Source organism: Sarcophilus harrisii, chromosome 5 (genome assembly GCF_902635505.1).
Source record: "Sarcophilus harrisii chromosome 5, mSarHar1.11, whole genome shotgun sequence".
In the NCBI taxonomy this organism is placed as follows: domain Eukaryota; kingdom Metazoa; phylum Chordata; class Mammalia; order Dasyuromorphia; family Dasyuridae; genus Sarcophilus; species Sarcophilus harrisii.
Genome location: NC_045430.1, coordinates 46,665,726 through 46,682,686, shown reverse-complemented (window position 1 = coordinate 46,682,686; position 16,961 = coordinate 46,665,726). Strand labels below are relative to the sequence as shown.

The 16,961-nt window shown below is 33.5% G+C and overlaps 1 protein-coding gene across 1 annotated transcript in view; it reads left to right on the top strand.

Moving 5' to 3' along the window:
- Positions 1-10,579, top strand: part of METTL25 (methyltransferase like 25) — a 160,923-nt gene extending 150,344 nt beyond the window's left edge. Inside the window, exons 10-12 of the mRNA XM_003770965.4 lie at positions 8,171-8,245; positions 8,858-8,929; positions 10,192-10,579. Coding sequence (XP_003771013.1) covers positions 8,171-8,245; positions 8,858-8,929; positions 10,192-10,308 — 264 coding nt within the window. The 3' untranslated portion in view covers positions 10,309-10,579. The remainder of the gene's footprint in view (positions 1-8,170; positions 8,246-8,857; positions 8,930-10,191) is intronic.
- Positions 10,580-16,961: the final 6,382 nt, after the last annotated feature.

Here is a 16,961-nt window from a genome sequence, read left to right as displayed (position 1 = left end):
AAACAATACTTTAATGCTTTTATTTTCATTAATTAAATCATTACTTTTTTTAAAAATTACATAGTTCTTCATTATCTTCTTTTGTTTCTAGTACAAGTTATCTCTAGGCACCTACAAGTACTTTCAGTTAGAATTATTGGGATGGCTGTCCCCAAGAATCTGCCTTAAAATATAAGTTGTTTTCTTTCCCTTATAGTATTAATTTCATAGTAAATGGGAATTCTCTGTCTCAGAAAGTTGAAACCTTGTAAGAGCACAGATTTATTGAGTGGTCATAGGTGGTTATGAGAGCTACAAACTGGGCATCAAGATCTCAAATAATCTCAAATAATCAAGATCTCAAAACCTCAATTTCTGTGGTATAATTAGAAAAAAGTTAATTGAGATATACATGTGCATATGATATATGTGTATGATATATACACACATATGTATTATGCACATATATGTGTGTAACATGTATGTAAACTTTATACATAAAATATATATAAATATATGTGTATTTATTTACACATACATATTTATACCAAATTGGATTCTAGATTCTATATCTGATTGTATTAATCCACAATCTTTCTTTGAAATCTGATTTCTTTTCCTTCTGTCACAACTTCATTTTGTTCTCTGTTGTTCCATTCTTCAATCTTATTATATTACTAGATGTTATATTGAAGTCAAGAAGACTTGACTTCAAATCCTGCCTCAGATACTAAACTAGTTGTATGACCCTGAACAAATTACTTAACCTTTCATGTCATGCAATTAACTCTAAAGCTCTTAGGAGGGACCTTGAGAGACTTTTTTCTGACCACTATGTGGGTATACTTGTCCTGTGGGAGTTCTGCATAAAATAAACTTTTTGGCAAGCATACATATGGCATTCAAAGTAATATGGCCAGACCAGTGGAATTGTGTTTTCTGCAGTAGAGTTTGAATGCTTTGCAGTTAAATTGAAGGAAAGGACTTCAGTGTCTGTATCTTAGCCTATCAAATGATTTTCAGACACTAAGACAATTCAAATGCAAGCAGTTCGGTTTCCTGGCATGACACTGGTACACTATCCAGGTTTCACAGGCATGCAACAATGAGATCAGCATCACAGCTCTATAGACCTTCAGTTAGATAGTTAAATTCTTCTATTCTTCCATACTTTCATTCAGAGGTAACCAAACACTGAGCTAGCTCTGGCAATGCATGTGGCAATCTCACAGGACTGCCCAGCATGTGTGCCCCCATCAGAGACTGTGCTGTGCTTTATGAGCATAATGAAATTGAAGTAGCTCAGAAGAAACATGGGATGTGCATAGTTAGAGAAGCCATCCAAAGGACTATTTGTGCCCAAGCTATACAAAGCATCCTGAGCTCATATTGGTCTGATCAGCCACAGTAGGACACACTAACTTGACTCTAACATAGTGATGTCATTTTGGACCACTCACTTACCCCTAATTTAAAATGTACTTATCTATCAAATAGATTTAAATAATTATACCTTCCTCCCAGGGTGCTTGTAAAAATCCAATAATATTTATAAGGCCCTTTATATACATTTACGTAGTATATAAGTGCTAGCTAATATTTTTGTTAAGTCATTTTTATCATTTTTTCTGTCCATGTACTCTGTGATTTAGTGACACTGACCCTGTTATACCTGATGTATGATACTGTGTTCTGACCCCATGCCTTTTCTTTGGCATTTCCATACCTGATTTTCCAGATCTTGGCTTTCTCCAAGATGCAGCTCATGTCCCATCTTCTTCAGGATGCCTTTAACACTCCTCCCTACTACCTGAGCCTTCTCTCTGAGATTAGCCCTCATTTCTCTTGTACGGGTCTTGTTGGTATGGGGGGAGTTTCTTCAAGATAGGATCCTGTTTTTGCCTCTCTTTATAAAATCAGCACTTAACACAATGCCTGATACTTAGATACCACTTAATAAAAATTTTTTTAAAATTTACCTGTACATCTTTTAAGCTAGAACATGAATTATTCACAATATAAAGCTATAGGTTGACTAGAAATATCCTTAGAATTACGATGAATTTCATTTTCAGCTCTGGTCTTTTTCTCTGACCTTGTCTGATGATGTATATGTCACTTAACCTTTAAAAGTCTTCATTTCTTAATCTATAGAGTATAGTAATACTACTAGCATAATTTACTTGCTGGTTTTACATAAAAAGTGATTTGCAAATCTTAAAGCCTCAAGAAAATTTGATTTTTATTATTATTATTATTTTTACTCACATCCAGGAGTAGTTCTTCCTTCAGCCCAGATTCATTCACACTTTCTGATTCTCTATAATTTTGCTCCACATTGTAATGTGGATCTTGTCCAAGGATCTACTTTGTCTTTTTCAAGACCTTTTTAAATTTCATGATTTGCAGTGTGGTGTGGAGGGTGGAGAGATGACTTTAAGTTGTGAAATCTGGCCTCATGTCTTTCCTGTGATACATACTGGCTGTATGTATCTGGGCAATTAGTTTAATCTCTCAAAGATATAGGCATTACTCTAAGGTTATAAATTGCAATTAATGTTACTTTTTTGATAAAAGACATTTTCTCCCTCATCTTTCCACAAGTCTAGATGCTATCTCTTTAACATTTTCTAAGTACCTATGAAGTTCCCAGAATATTTAACAAGGTAAAGCACAAAAGTAATGCTAACAATAATAATAATGATAATGATAGATTAATAATATATATAGCATTATATTATGCTTTTTTCAAGATCCTTTCCTGTTCAACATATCATATATGACATAGAAAAATTCTGAAATAATTAGGATAGGTGTTATTCCTATTATGTTGATAAAGACATAAATAAATTCAGCATTTTCTTTTATTTTTTTTGAAAACATTTTTCTGAGAAAGGTTCATCACACATTGCCAAATATGTCCATAATATGTAGACAAGAATCTTAGAAACCCTTGCTCTAAACCAACATATAATAATGTCTATTATTCATCATTAAAAACCAAATTTATTCTATGTCTTTGAGTTTCCCTTAATTCTTTATTGTAGATTCATGAAAAGTAAGCAAAAGCAGGAGGAAGAAGGGAGGAAGAATTCATAGTTACAGTAGAATTTATCAGAAATTTAAGAATGTGGACAAAACAAGATATACTTATGTGGAGGAAGGAAAAATAGATTATCATCTAATAATGGCTTGATATAAGGGTTATTTTATGTTTAGTTGCTCTTTACACCTCTCTTCGTATTTTTGTTCATGCTCTCTCTTCCTCTGTCTTTGACAGTTCACCCAGTAGCAACCTTGGGATAAAGACAACATGATTCTATTATACTATTGTGCTAGACTTTTAGAACTGTTATAGAATCTTGGAATTAGCTGGCCAACCATCCCAATAAAGGAATCACTCTGTAAATTTGGTTGAAACTAATCCTAAATATCCCATTGCTTTTGCCTCTCTCAGTTATAATCACTTTACTCCCTTTTATCAAATTATTTTGTATTTTTCTTTCCTCTGGTTAGATTGTAATCTTTTTAGAGTAAGACCTATCTTTAATTTTTTCTCTGACAAGTTGGTAGCCTGATTTTATACTGACAGCTAACTCAGGAGTGATATGAATAACAGATCTTAAAATGTAATTAATTACATGGTTTATTATTTGCTGCTTGCCTTGCCACTCCTTCCTTAAAGAAAGTATATGTGATATGTAGGCATTAGGCTTCTGTGTCATTTACAAATCTTTGGCTCCTCTCATTCCTTTTCCTGACTTGTATTTTTCAATATGTCTCTGATCATCTTTGCAATTTTTCACTGAAGTGACTAATTATCAGAGTATAAGTAGATTGAATATAGAGGGTCTTATCAAAGTCTTGATAGATTTTCTCTGCCTCTCTACAGTAGATATTGTTTCATGAGCTGCAATTATTGTCAAAGCAGCATTTTTTGCAAACATTTATGAGTATTTCTATGCCTAAATGTCCCAAAAAGTTTTTCTTCTAGTCTTTGTGCACATAATTAAATTATCCCTGCTATATTCTTTATTTGCCTCTCCAAAGAGAACCTCAGAACCATCGTCCTGTTGAGCTGCAGCTTCTTCCTTTCTTCTGGTTTCATTTATAACAAGAATATCCAGATTAATATGACTTAGTTCCCCTATGTGGCAACCGTTTGTCAGTTGGACAAAGATTGCATAGTTAGAGTACTAATATTAAAGATAATGTTTATGGGATGGGAAAAGACTGGCCTTCATGCTTTAGCGTTTAAAAGAACTCCCCATGAGAAAATTGTACTAATGCAGGCCGTGATATTTTCAGGAATGTAGTCTTAGTTGATTGCTTGAGGCAATTAAAGGTTAAGTAAGTTGCCACACAGCCACTTTGTCAAAGGCAGAATTTGTATTCCAGGGCCCCCTGCTTCCAATAGCAACTTTCTATCCACTACACAGTAGTGCCATAATGTTTATAAAACATAAAAAAGTATAATTGTTGGGGCAACTAGGTGGCACAGTGGATAGAGCACCAGTCCTTAAGTCAAGACAACCTGAGTTCAAATCTGCTCTCAGACACTTAACACTTCCTAGCTGTGTAACCCTGAACAAGTCACTTAACCCCAATTGCCTCAGCCAAAAAAAAAAAAAAAAAGAAAAGAAATGTATAACTGTTAGCACCGTTCCTTCATGACCATCACAATGTCTCCATTATTATAGAAAATGGAGAGGGGCAGCATAGGATAGAGGTTCACTTTGTGCTTTTCTTTGTTTCCATTTAAATTCATCCTTAACCATCCAGATTCTAACAACATAAGGTGTTGTGTCCCCAAAGTCCAGAAAATTAATACTAAACAGAATTAAATTAAGCAATCAAAAATCTTGCATCAAATATGATTTTTGGAAATACACTACCTTTTTAATGACAATTACATAAAAGTTAGAGTTTTTTTCCTTTAAAGAATAGAATAATAATCCTCTATTATCTACTTCAAGAAGAATAAACACTTTGCATATCAAAATCTTCCTCACTTTCTCTTAGCTAACTACATTGTTTATAGATGTCATCATGGCAATCAGTAGCATTAGAAAATAGTATAATGTTAAGATAATGTCATGGAAAGAATAAATAAAAAAAAGAGAAAAACAAGTTATGATTTTTTTTTCTCATTCAGGAAAGGAAAAACAAAAGCCCCTTAGGTCAATTCATTTTAATCAGTACAGTACTTTCAACAATAAAAGGAGAAAAACACATTTAATTCTATAAAAATAACATTACTTCAAGCCATTATTCTTTGAATAATCCATTTTTGTTCATTTTTCTGCTCATAGAATGTGAGGATTGTTTCAAAATGTTTTCTCTTTTCTCAAGCTTCTAATCCTACCCCAATCTACCATACTTATAAGCTCTTTCTTAACTGAATAAATGAATGTCATCTTATGGTAGGCAATTTTTTTCCCTTCTCTTTCAATCTTCAAAACTCATTATCACCATTTATTTTCCCCTTGCCTTCTGCATCAGGAGATGTCTCTGCCTCTTTTAGGACTCATCCTTCTCACTCTGTCTTTCATCTCATCTCTTCATACCTCTTCCATATCCCTCCTCAATAATTATTCCCTTCCTCTGTCATGTATTTTTAATCTCATTTTCTCTCCATGCCCTTCCCCAATGCCTACACATTAGCTCGGAAACCTTCAATCCTAATTTTCTAAAATCCTCTCCTTGATCCTGTTCTCATCTACCAATCATTACATCTTTAATCCTCACCTGCATTGCTAAACTTTTAAAAATATTTTTTCCAAGATAATGCCTCTTTATTCTTCACCATCTATGCTTCTTTATAATCTAGTTTGTTTGTTTTTTCTCACTGCTCTATTTAAAGTATTTTCTGAAAAATGGCAGCTGACTTTATGGTTGACAGATCCTATGGTCCTTTCTCAAACCAGTGGCCACCCCTTCCTATCTACTCTCTACTTTCTGAGGCTCTACATTTCTCCGGTTTTCTTATTTCTCTTCCCTATCCCTATGTGTGTGTGTGTGTGTGTGTGTATTTATGAGACTGGAACTCAGCAGAGAGGTTAGTATTGAATAAATTCACATAAGAATCATCTGCATAGATATTCTAATTGAATACATGGGTGCTAATGTGATCCCTTAGCTCAGTAGTATGTGGGGAGAGGGGAGAATGAGGAGGGCCCAGCACAGAATCTTTTAGGTCTCCCATAATTAACAAGTACAATTTAAATGAATATCTAACAAAGGAAACTGCGGAACAATCTGTTCTTGTGCGTGTCGTTAAAACCTAGGTGGGAAAAATATCAAGAAAAAGGCTGATCAGTAGTGTCAAAGGCTGCAAAGAAATCAAGCAGGGTAAGGATTAAGAAAAGGCCATTAGGTTGTTAAGAAAGCAGCTCTATTTGAACAATGACATTTGAAGCCAAAAGGGCAGAAAATTTAAAAGAATGAGAGGAAAGGAAATGGAGGCACCTGTTGTAGAATGCCTTCTCAAGGAGTTTAGCCCTCAAAGAGAAGAGAGACATATGATGCTAACCCACTTGGGTGGACAGATAAAGTGAGTGTTTTTGTGGATTAAAAAGACATTGACATGTTTGTGGCAGCAGAGAGTGATATGGAGACTCTACTGTAGAATACAGAAAGGAGAGACCCCTTACACACCTGGAGGAATTTGTATTAGCAAAAGGGAAGAATCATCTCTCATGTGAGACAGGGGTGCAAGAAGAGAGAGTGCGGGAAGCCAGTGAGTGATATGAGTCTAAAGAGAAAAGATGAAGCTCTTCGTGACTGGCTTTCATACTTTCAGTGAAATGGACAAGGTTTGAGGATTTGAGAGGGTTGGGAAAGGTAGCCATAGAGGTGTGAAGAGGTATAGAAATGTTTTGAAAAGCTTCTTAGGTAAATGGGATAGTGATTCATTTAGGAAGATGTAAAAGCATTTACTTGCTACAGTGAGGGCCAAATTGAGATTAAGTAACATCAATTTGTAGTGGACCATTAGCTTCATGATTTTCTCTAGTGAGAATGAAGGCAGCGGGTGGTGGAAGTTATCCAAGGATGGAGCTTAACTGAGGCAAGATAGACAATAAGATAAGAAGAATGAGGAATACTGGAGAAAGTGATAGTATATAAGTGTATATTGCAACTAGTTAACCAACAGGTCAAGATGAGAAAAAGAGAAGAATGAGGGAATGAAAGCCTGGGAAAGTATTAAAGATGAAGTGATTGTAGTTCATGATGAAGATGACCCAGAATGAGCTAAATCATTGCTGGTTAAAATTAAATAGTATTTTAAAGTAAGGGTAAAGGGATTTATTAGTAGACGTAATATGCATGATAATGATAACTTTCAAACAAAGTCTGCATGTCTATTTGGTTTAAAAAGGAATGTTTTAAGGAGAAATATCAGTCATGTTTGGGTTAGACAATGTGCATTCTAAAGGCTCTTCCAACTCCTTTGGGGAGGGAAATTTATTCTGTGATTTGAAATCAAAGAAATAATGGACAAAAGTATCCTGAATGTTTTGTACCATTGCGGAAGAATAAAAAGATTTGTTAAACTGAATTGCTTCATGCCTTTTAACAGGGAGGACTATGATGGACTGCATGTACAGAGCATAGTATGACCAATATGCTAATTTATTTTGCTTAATGGTACTTTTTTATTATAAGATTTTTTATTTTTTTTTTTATTTTATTTTATTATTACAAGATTTATTACAAGATGGAAGTTCCATTTAAGGGTAGATAAAGTAGAATCATTGGAAAGTAAAGTCACCGCAGTTTTGGAAAAAAATATATAAAAATTTTTAATTATCTCATAAGTCAATTAATCAACAAATGTTTAATGAGCACTTACTGTGTCAAATCAACAAGCATTTATTAAGCACCTATTTTGTGGAAGGTACTGTACTATTTGTCAGACAATTTATTAAGTATTTAGAGTGCCTTGCTACAGTGAGGGCCAAGATGAAAAAAGTCCCTATCCTCAAGGAGCTTACATTATAATGGGAGAGAAAACATGTAAATATATAGGTATATACAAATATATATATACTACAAATACAAGGTGACTTTAGAAAGTAAAACATCCTTGCATTTTTTTATGCCTTTTTTGTTTGGGGAATGACTCTACTACGTAACATTGCAACTCTTTTTCATGTCTATGAACCTTTTTTAATCTTTTATCTTGCAGCTTACAGAAAAAAAAATAATGGAATACTATGAGAAGTATAAGCTAAGAATAAATGAACTGGAAGCATTTAATATGGTAAATCACAGAATTAAACATAGTAAGGGGTGTGTGTGTGTGTGTGTGTTTATATCACAGACCAGAATAGAATCTTATCAAATTTTTGATGGGGCAAATTTAATTATTTTGTGATATCCTGATTCTTAAAAAAAAAAAAAAAAAAAAAAAAGTCACTCAATTGGAATGTGTCCTATTTCAAAATTATATTTAATATCAGTAAAATAAAAAGAAAACACATGGAAGGTTCCTTATAAGGAATTTTATAAATGTGCAGAAATATTAAAGTTCTTTAAACCCATATTTGTCTTGATGCAGTTATTTCACAAGCATTCCTTTTAATTAATTTCTTTCTTAGCCCCCTATAAATGCTTCCTGTCATATATTGCATGACAATCCTACTTCAAAACAATTTAAATAGTATACTTTTCCCTATTTATTACTTAAGAAAACTTTAGATCCCTACTTTATCCCTTTTTTCATAAGATGAAAGATGAGCATTTGCCATATCAAGATAGAAGGATCTGTAATTTTCCATCACTGTTTCGTTTAGTAGGACAGGTAAAAGGAAAAGCTATTCATTTTACTATCTGTTTGGTCAAAATTATAATTATATCCAATCTTTCTTTTTAGCTGAAAGTTATTTTGGCTCCTTGTATAGAGACTTTGATACTTATGGATCGACTTTGCTATCTTAAAGAACAGGTACCTATTTTTGTGCTTTTTAAAATATCTGAAAAATATCTTAACTAAATCAGTTATCTAACTGCTAAAGATGTGCCTTTCTTCTAAAACTCACAGTACAATTATTCTCATCATATTTGCAAAGTTTAAGTATTTATTCCATCACTTTTTCAACATATGTACAACAGATGTTGTTTGTAGCAAAGCTACAATAGTAAAGTTTATGTTCTTGTAATTGTATGTAATTACTAGTCAGTAGACAGTAAACACACAAAGCACTGTATACTGAGACATTGTGTGGCTAAAATTAGTAAAGGCTAGACAGAAGATACCCTTTTCAAACTCCATTTCACACGGATTAGCGCATTTATTTGAATTTCCTTACTTGCATACTTTGCAGGGTATTAGTGCCCTTCTGAATAGTGTTGATGGCAATTCTTTTTTTAGTAAATCGTAATTGTATGGTTCTTGTTTGAATGGAGGAAAATGGCCCTTTTGGTTAGCTTTGAGGGAAGTGGTTTTTGCAGCTTCTGCTCTGGGCTATGGTCAAAATAAAGTTTTGTGACCTGTTTAAATTAAACACATTCATGGGAACAGCCCTGTTTTTCCACTATAAACCCTTCATTTTAACAGTTACACTTTATCATAAGAGAGCTTTGCTTTATTCTCTTCGACAGCCTACTTGGAACAAATGGATTGTAATAAATGTTTGCTTTTGTTCTAACTGGTATTTTTATGGAAAAGGCAATTTTAAAATATTTAAATAATGATGTATTTTTCTCAGCTGCCAGCCAACTGTAAATCAAAGAATATCTTTGATTCTCAAGATGGAGGGTGGGAGAAGTGACGATCACGCCTACTCTACTGGGCACTCATTTTTCTTTTCACAACTCTTTCCATTGACTTAGATATAATAATCCAGCAAAATGGTACGGGCTAAAGAGTAACAGATTGAAAGTTAATTATTAGAAGTCATGAGAAGTGCTCATTTGTTTTTTGCAATTTGCAGAAGAAATTTCTATCCATTTGTGTTAGCTATGTAAAATATCTCCAGTTAATAAATAAGAAATAATTACTTCAAACCACAAATATCTTTATTTTTATTGCAATTGCTTTGTATACTTTTTGATGCAACTCTGTATTGGTCAAGGAAGACTATTTTTCTCTTTTTTTATGAAATTATGTATGTCTTGTTTTTCCATTGCAAAAATACATGTCTATTCCATTATTTCCTTTTTTAGTCAACACATTGTTATGTATCTAAAGCTCATATCAATTTACAGGACAACATTGCCTGGTCTGCACTCGTGAAGTTATTTGATCCTGTGAAATCCCCCAGATGCTATGCTGTTATTGCTCTGAAGAAACAGCCATGCTTTCAAGTTGAAGCAAGTTGTTAGATGGAATCAGGCTGGAGACTTGATGCAATGATTGCTTTTCTAGCCATCTCTTTGTAGTTTGGTATTAATAATAACAGCTGCTAGTGATGATTTCTGTATGGATTTTTTTAATGAATAATAAATAAATCATGAAAAAACGGATTCCAGTTTTCTTTCTATTGTCAACCCTTTGCTTTACCTCCTCCAAAGAATCTGCTAAAGGGTTAATTGTCTTTACAGACCTAGCAGCAGTACAGTAATATGATATTATAATGTTATCCCTATTTTCTTTTCAGTATTTCAGGCCCTAGATATTTGTTCTCTGTCAAAATTTTGACTGTTTCATTGACTTAAAAACATCAAAATGATATTAATAGAGTAATTCAGATTTCCAGTATTTTCTCCCACACTTTCTTGGATTTTGGAAATTTTCAGTAGGGAAAATCTACATTAAAGGTATATCTGTACTTAGACAATAATCTAAATATGGAAAACAGATAACAGTTTTAGATCATGAATTATCTTTTAATCTGAGTTATCTGAGGTAATCAATCAAAAACATTTATTAAATGCTTACCATGGGTGAGACATTGTGCCAAACACTGGGGATATGAAAAAAGGCAAAAACAGAGTCCCTATTCTAAAGGAGCCAGTTTCCTATATATATTAAGAATCAGTCTGCCCTTCAGAAGTTTCTTGTATCTAATTTTGAATAGTAAAATATCTATCTTTAATGTTATTGGACCTGAACTGATTTTAGTGGATCAAGTAGAACAAAGAATGACTCATCAGGTAGCAAAGATCACCCCCCCACCCCAAAATGGTGGTTGTTGCAGTAGCAATGGCAAGACAAGCACACTGTGTGCTGTGGGTATGCCTGTAAATTGCTTTTGCCATTTGGGAAAACAATTTAGAACTATGCTATAAAAATCATAAAATTCTGTGCTATGCTGCTACTGGTGAAATATCCTGTGGAAATCAAAGACAAAAGATAGGCATGTGCAGAAATATTTATAGCAGCACTTTTATGTGGTACAAAGTGAGTATTGGGGAATGGCTGAACAAATTGTATTTAGAAGTATAATGGAATATTATTGTGCCAATGACAAACATGAAGAATTCAGGGAAAAAAAGACTTTTTTTGGAAAACCTTGTTATAAAGTGAAAAAAAGTAATGTAAGCAGAACCAATTTAAAAAGTCAGTATATTATGTAAAAAAGAAAAAGAAAACAGCATTGATAAACATCACTTACTCTCACCAGTGCAACAATTATTCTTGATTTCCAAGGATTAATGTTTAAACATGTTTCCTTTGTTTCAGGAGTGAAGTGGTAAACTACCCCTGCAGAATAAGGCCTGCAGTGTGTTGGTTTGTTTACCTTAAATTATGTTACAAGGGGAAGGAGTTTGTGAAAAGGGGGAGATTTCATTCCAAAGTAACAGCAATGCAAAAATAGCAGTAGAATGGTTCTTTAAGCAAAGGTCATATTTCAGGAGCATGATATCATCTTCAATATTTGTTTCAGCATAAGTAGTAACTAATTGTAATTAGCAAAAAAATGCTTAGGTTTCCTTTGCTTACCTAAGACACTGACTTCATGCAAAATGTCTTAGATCTTCACTTCAAATACCTACACATCATATCCTGATATTAACACAAAACTATAGCTCTTTTAACTACAAGTTGTAATCATCACCTCTCTCTCCTTTGTTGTTATTGTTCATTCGTTTAACTTATGTCCAGTTCTCCATGATCCCATTTGGAGTTTTTTTTTTGGACAAATATACTGTTGTGGTTTTCCATTTCCTTTTTTTTTTTTTTTTTTTCCTTTTTTCCCTTTTTTTAAATTTTAGTAGGTAGTATTCTTGGATCCATGTTTAAAGATTACTTTGGCAGCTGAGTAGGAAATTCATTAGAGACTTACAAGGTTATTAAAATAGTCTATAGAAGAATGGATAAGGCTGAGTTTATGTGACTAATACAATGATACATTTAAGAGACAATATGTTCTGAATATGTTGTAATAGCAATATATAAAGAGAGAAGGGAAGAATAGTAAATAAAATTCTCAGTTTCTAATCAGATGGACTTAGGTTCAAATTCCACCTCAACATTTGCAACCTAGTGTGACTGGGCAAGTCATTTAATTTCTACATGTATCAGGCACCTCCTCAGAACTTACCTGCAGCATCATGGTGGGGAGAAAAGGGGAAAGGACAGTCACCATGGTGAAGGGAGTTCTGACATTGGAAGTGCCCCAGTTTTAGCATCACCAATTTGGCAAGTGAGTGGAGAGTAACTGGAGAAGAGGGAAAGACAGGAAGAACTGTTGATTGCAAAAGTCCAAGAGAAATGTGATGAAGGCTTAAACTAAAATTTTGTCTATGAATGTTTTATATTCTATCATTAAGGAGTTATTTATTAGGCTGTGTGTACAAAGTATTATGCTAGGTGCTAAGGGGGGAGTAAAGAGATGAAAGAAAGTTCCTGCCCTCCAGAGGTTTATTTTTCATATACAAGCAATGCATGTGAAGCAGTTCAATTTACCATGACAGTAATGACAATTAGGAAAATAGATTCTCCAGTATATTGTGCTACCTACCACCTCAAGCTGTTTTAGAATTATATCCATTTGTCCTGTATTCTCCACCAATTGCAACATTTCCTTCCAGGATGTTTTTTTGTATTTTTTTTTTAAATCAGCCTCAATGGTTGTATTCATGAGTGAGGACTGTTGGAGGAAAAGTCTGCTGTGAAGAACATGTGCTCCATTTAACCTGTGACAAAACTGGCTGAAACTCTCCAAACTTCCCCAGATGGCTTGTACTTGGCCAGTGATGCTACTGGCTGCATGTGTGGGAATTTATTAGTTGATGTCTTTATCTCAATGGGTTGCCTCATTAAGTTTGCAGATGTTCCATCAATATAAGACTTTTTTAAAAATCATACTGTTTTTATTAGAACTTTCAAATGCACAGCACAGACTGATAGAGTTAATGCAGTACCATAGAGAACAAAGCAGCATGTCCTAAAAGTTTCATGGGAGAGAGAATACCCCATCACTTATATTAGGGAAATTATGGTCAAACATCTGAAAATTGAAAAAAATATCCAAATGCTAAATTGAAATAACTTCCTGTGATTGGAAAAAAAAAAGTGAAATGAGCATTAAAATAGTATATCAGCTAATTAGACAACTCCATGTATTTATCATTAAATTAGTTAACTCCTGTTTTTAGGAAAAGCCATAGCCTACCATAACTGCTGCAAGTCTTTTAGACACTCGGGTCTTAAATGTGGTGTTCCACGAAGCAGAGCATGCCCAAGTAATGTGTTTCGAGGGAAAGATAAAACAATTCCAGATACCAACTGATTTTATAAGAGAACAATTTGGTGCTCTGGTAGCTTCAGAGGAGTCTCTGATTTTCACGAAGAGCAATTATTTCTACATGCAAGCAAAACCAAGTGTACTAAGGAGCCATTCTAAATTCCTTAGAAGAAAAAGGCATAGTTATATTTTTAATGAGCAGGTTTTCAGTTGTTTGTGGGGTTTTTTTTCCCTTTTTTCCACTGCTGAGTTTGAAAAATTAAGTAGTTTTGTGCAGTTTCACTCACTCCAAGAGATTAAGCTGACCACAACAGGTGACCAAGGAAAGAACAGTTTAATACATGAAATGCAAACACATTCCAAGTATAAAAACTGTGCTGTTAAAGAGACCATCTTGATTTTAATGCAAGCAATTCATATTTGACTGTGAAAGATCATGTCTTTCCAACTTACATAAGAAATAATAAAAAGAATGTGAGCACAAATATTGGAGAGCATATTTATTCTATAAACTCGCAAATACCTTTGATACTACTAAGGAACTATTGACATTATCATAATAACTAAAATTTATATAAGTTTATATACTTTTATATAAGTTTATATAATACTTTACAATTTACAAAGTGCTTTAATATATTATCCCATTTATTAATAACAACTCTGTAAAGTGAAATTAGTCCCATTTTACAGATAAAAATATGGAAGCTAAGAAGGCAGGTCTTTATCTAGTAAATGGTTGAGGAAAGATTTGGACCCAGGTCTTTCCAATGCCACACCTTATTAGATAATGGCTTTAATTTGGGAGTTAAAAAGATAGAAAATGTTTTCACCTTGTGATCAACTTTCTGAATTCACCCAAGCTGGCCCTTGAAAATAGAACCTTTCTGCGTGAGACCAGCTGTGATGGAACTAGATGAGCTCCGAGTTCTTAGAATAATCACAAGACTTGACCATATATTTGGCTTTGAGAAACCCTATTCTTGCTCTGTGTTATATTAATTGCAAAGTAAGCAAGATTGGCATTGTTGTGCAATATAGTTAGTACACACACACATGTGAATATAAGTATATGTATAATATATAATATATATGATAAAAATATATAAATTATAATTTATATTAAAAATATGTAATAAATATAAAATAATACACATATATTATGTATTATATGCATATTATATTATACTTCTATATAATACATATATTATACTTCTATATATGCAATTATATACATTATATACACATATAAACATACATAGTACATATAATATATACATAGTCTGAGCTTGTGGTTGACTGGCATAAACTCTGAGAACCCCAATTCACTCCATACCATGACATGTCATGAGACAGAATTTTGACACAAGGAAATATTTTTAATAATACAAATGAGAGAAGCAATTTAATGTAACTGAGAGCTGGTCTCTTAAGTCAGGAAAAACTGATTTTAAGTTCTGTTTCTAAAACAAACTGACCATGTTACCCTGGGTGGATCACCTACTTCCTCAGTTCCATAGATGTTAACCTGCATTAGCGTATTAAAAGCAAACAAAAGCTTCTTAGTGTTCCTTAGCTGTGAAAATTGCTAACTATGGACAAAAAACATCAAGCTTCATTTGCTGAAGATATATGCAAACTATACCACAAGAATTTCTGCAGTGGATTGAAGGGGATTACTATTCATTTTATCTAGAATGTATTTGCAACTTTCCATGAAAAGATACCTGTAAAAGGATCAGCTTTCAGTGGACTTACTCAGTTAATTTAATTTAATTGGTTCAAGGATAAAGATCCCAAGGATGTTATAAATAATCTTCCAATTGTAAACTTAATTTTATTTTAATCGTTTTTTTTGAGAAACATTTTATTTTATATTTTAACTAGACAACATTATAGTTGGATCTTAGCTGAAATGAATGAGAATATTCAACCTGAGGATATTGCCCAAGAATAGATACTAAAGCTATTAATTGAATTTAATAAGGAACTTGTCAAAATAACAATATTCTTATGCAAGGTATCAGTCCTCATTTTAAACACAATCAACCATGAAGGACATTCAACATGAAAAAGCTCTAACTATGTTCATGCAAATTCCTGATATCTAACTACAAATGGGAGGTCCTGGCTTCCAACTTATCTCTTTGTCCCTTCATCTCTTCTCACATCATCCCTTTTCTTTCCTACTTTATTATTATTTTTTATTTTTATGTGCAATAGCTTTAATATTACTTTTTTTAGTAATAGTTTTTTTTTTAATTTTCAAAGTCCATGCAAAGATAGTTTTAAGCATTCACACTTGCAAAACCTTGTCTTACAAATCTCTCTCCCTTTCCTTCATCCTCTCCCCTTGATAGTAATCCAATATGTGTAATTCTTCTATACACATTTCCACATTTATCATGCTGCACGTGAAAAATCAGATCAAAAAGAAAAAAGTGAGAAAGAAAAAAAAGCAAGCAAACAACTAAAAAAGTAAAAATATTGTATTGTGATCTACATTCAGTCCCCATAGTTCTCTCTTTGAATGTAGATGGCTCTCTCCATCACAAATCTATTGGAATTGGACTGAATCACTTCATTGTTGAAAACAGCTACATCCATCAGAATCGATCATCACATCATCTTGTTTGTTGCCGTGTATAATGTTCTCTTGGTTCTACTCACTTCATTTAGCATCGGTTCATTTAAGTCACTCATTTAAGATGATTTCTGAAATCATCCTGCTGATCATTTCTTATAGAATAATATTCCTAACATTCATATACCATAACTTATTCATCCATTCTTCCAATTGATGGGCATCCACTCAGTGTTCAGTTTCTTGCCATTACAAAAAAGGGCTGCCACAAACATTTTTGCAAAACCCACTTTGTTATTTTAAAAATGCTGAGACTAACATAGCATTTCCTTTCTAAATCTATTTTCATACATCTTTCCCTCTTGTCTCAGGGAAATACATGACTTTTCTCCTTGCCAAGACTTCCCTCTCCCCCACAATTGTGCCTCTAAATATTCCTCTCCTTTCCCCTATGTAATGTTCCGGCTAGCTTTCTGGAGGTCCTCCAAATGGGCCTTGGTTTCAGCAGAATAAGCACCACAAGAACAGTCAGGAATAACATCCAAAGTCTTTATTATCTCCTTCACAGTCTGTCTCCTTCTTCTGAGGCTGAGCTAGCTTTGTGGAGAGCCTTCAGATGGCCCTTAGTCTCAGTGGAGAAATGCAGGAGGCAGGACATCCACCAGGATGGTGGGAGATGGAATGAATCTCTCTTCTCAGAGAGAGGGCTTGTGGTCTTCCTCCCAGAGTGCTCCCAGTTCTCCTGATCCATCCATACTAAA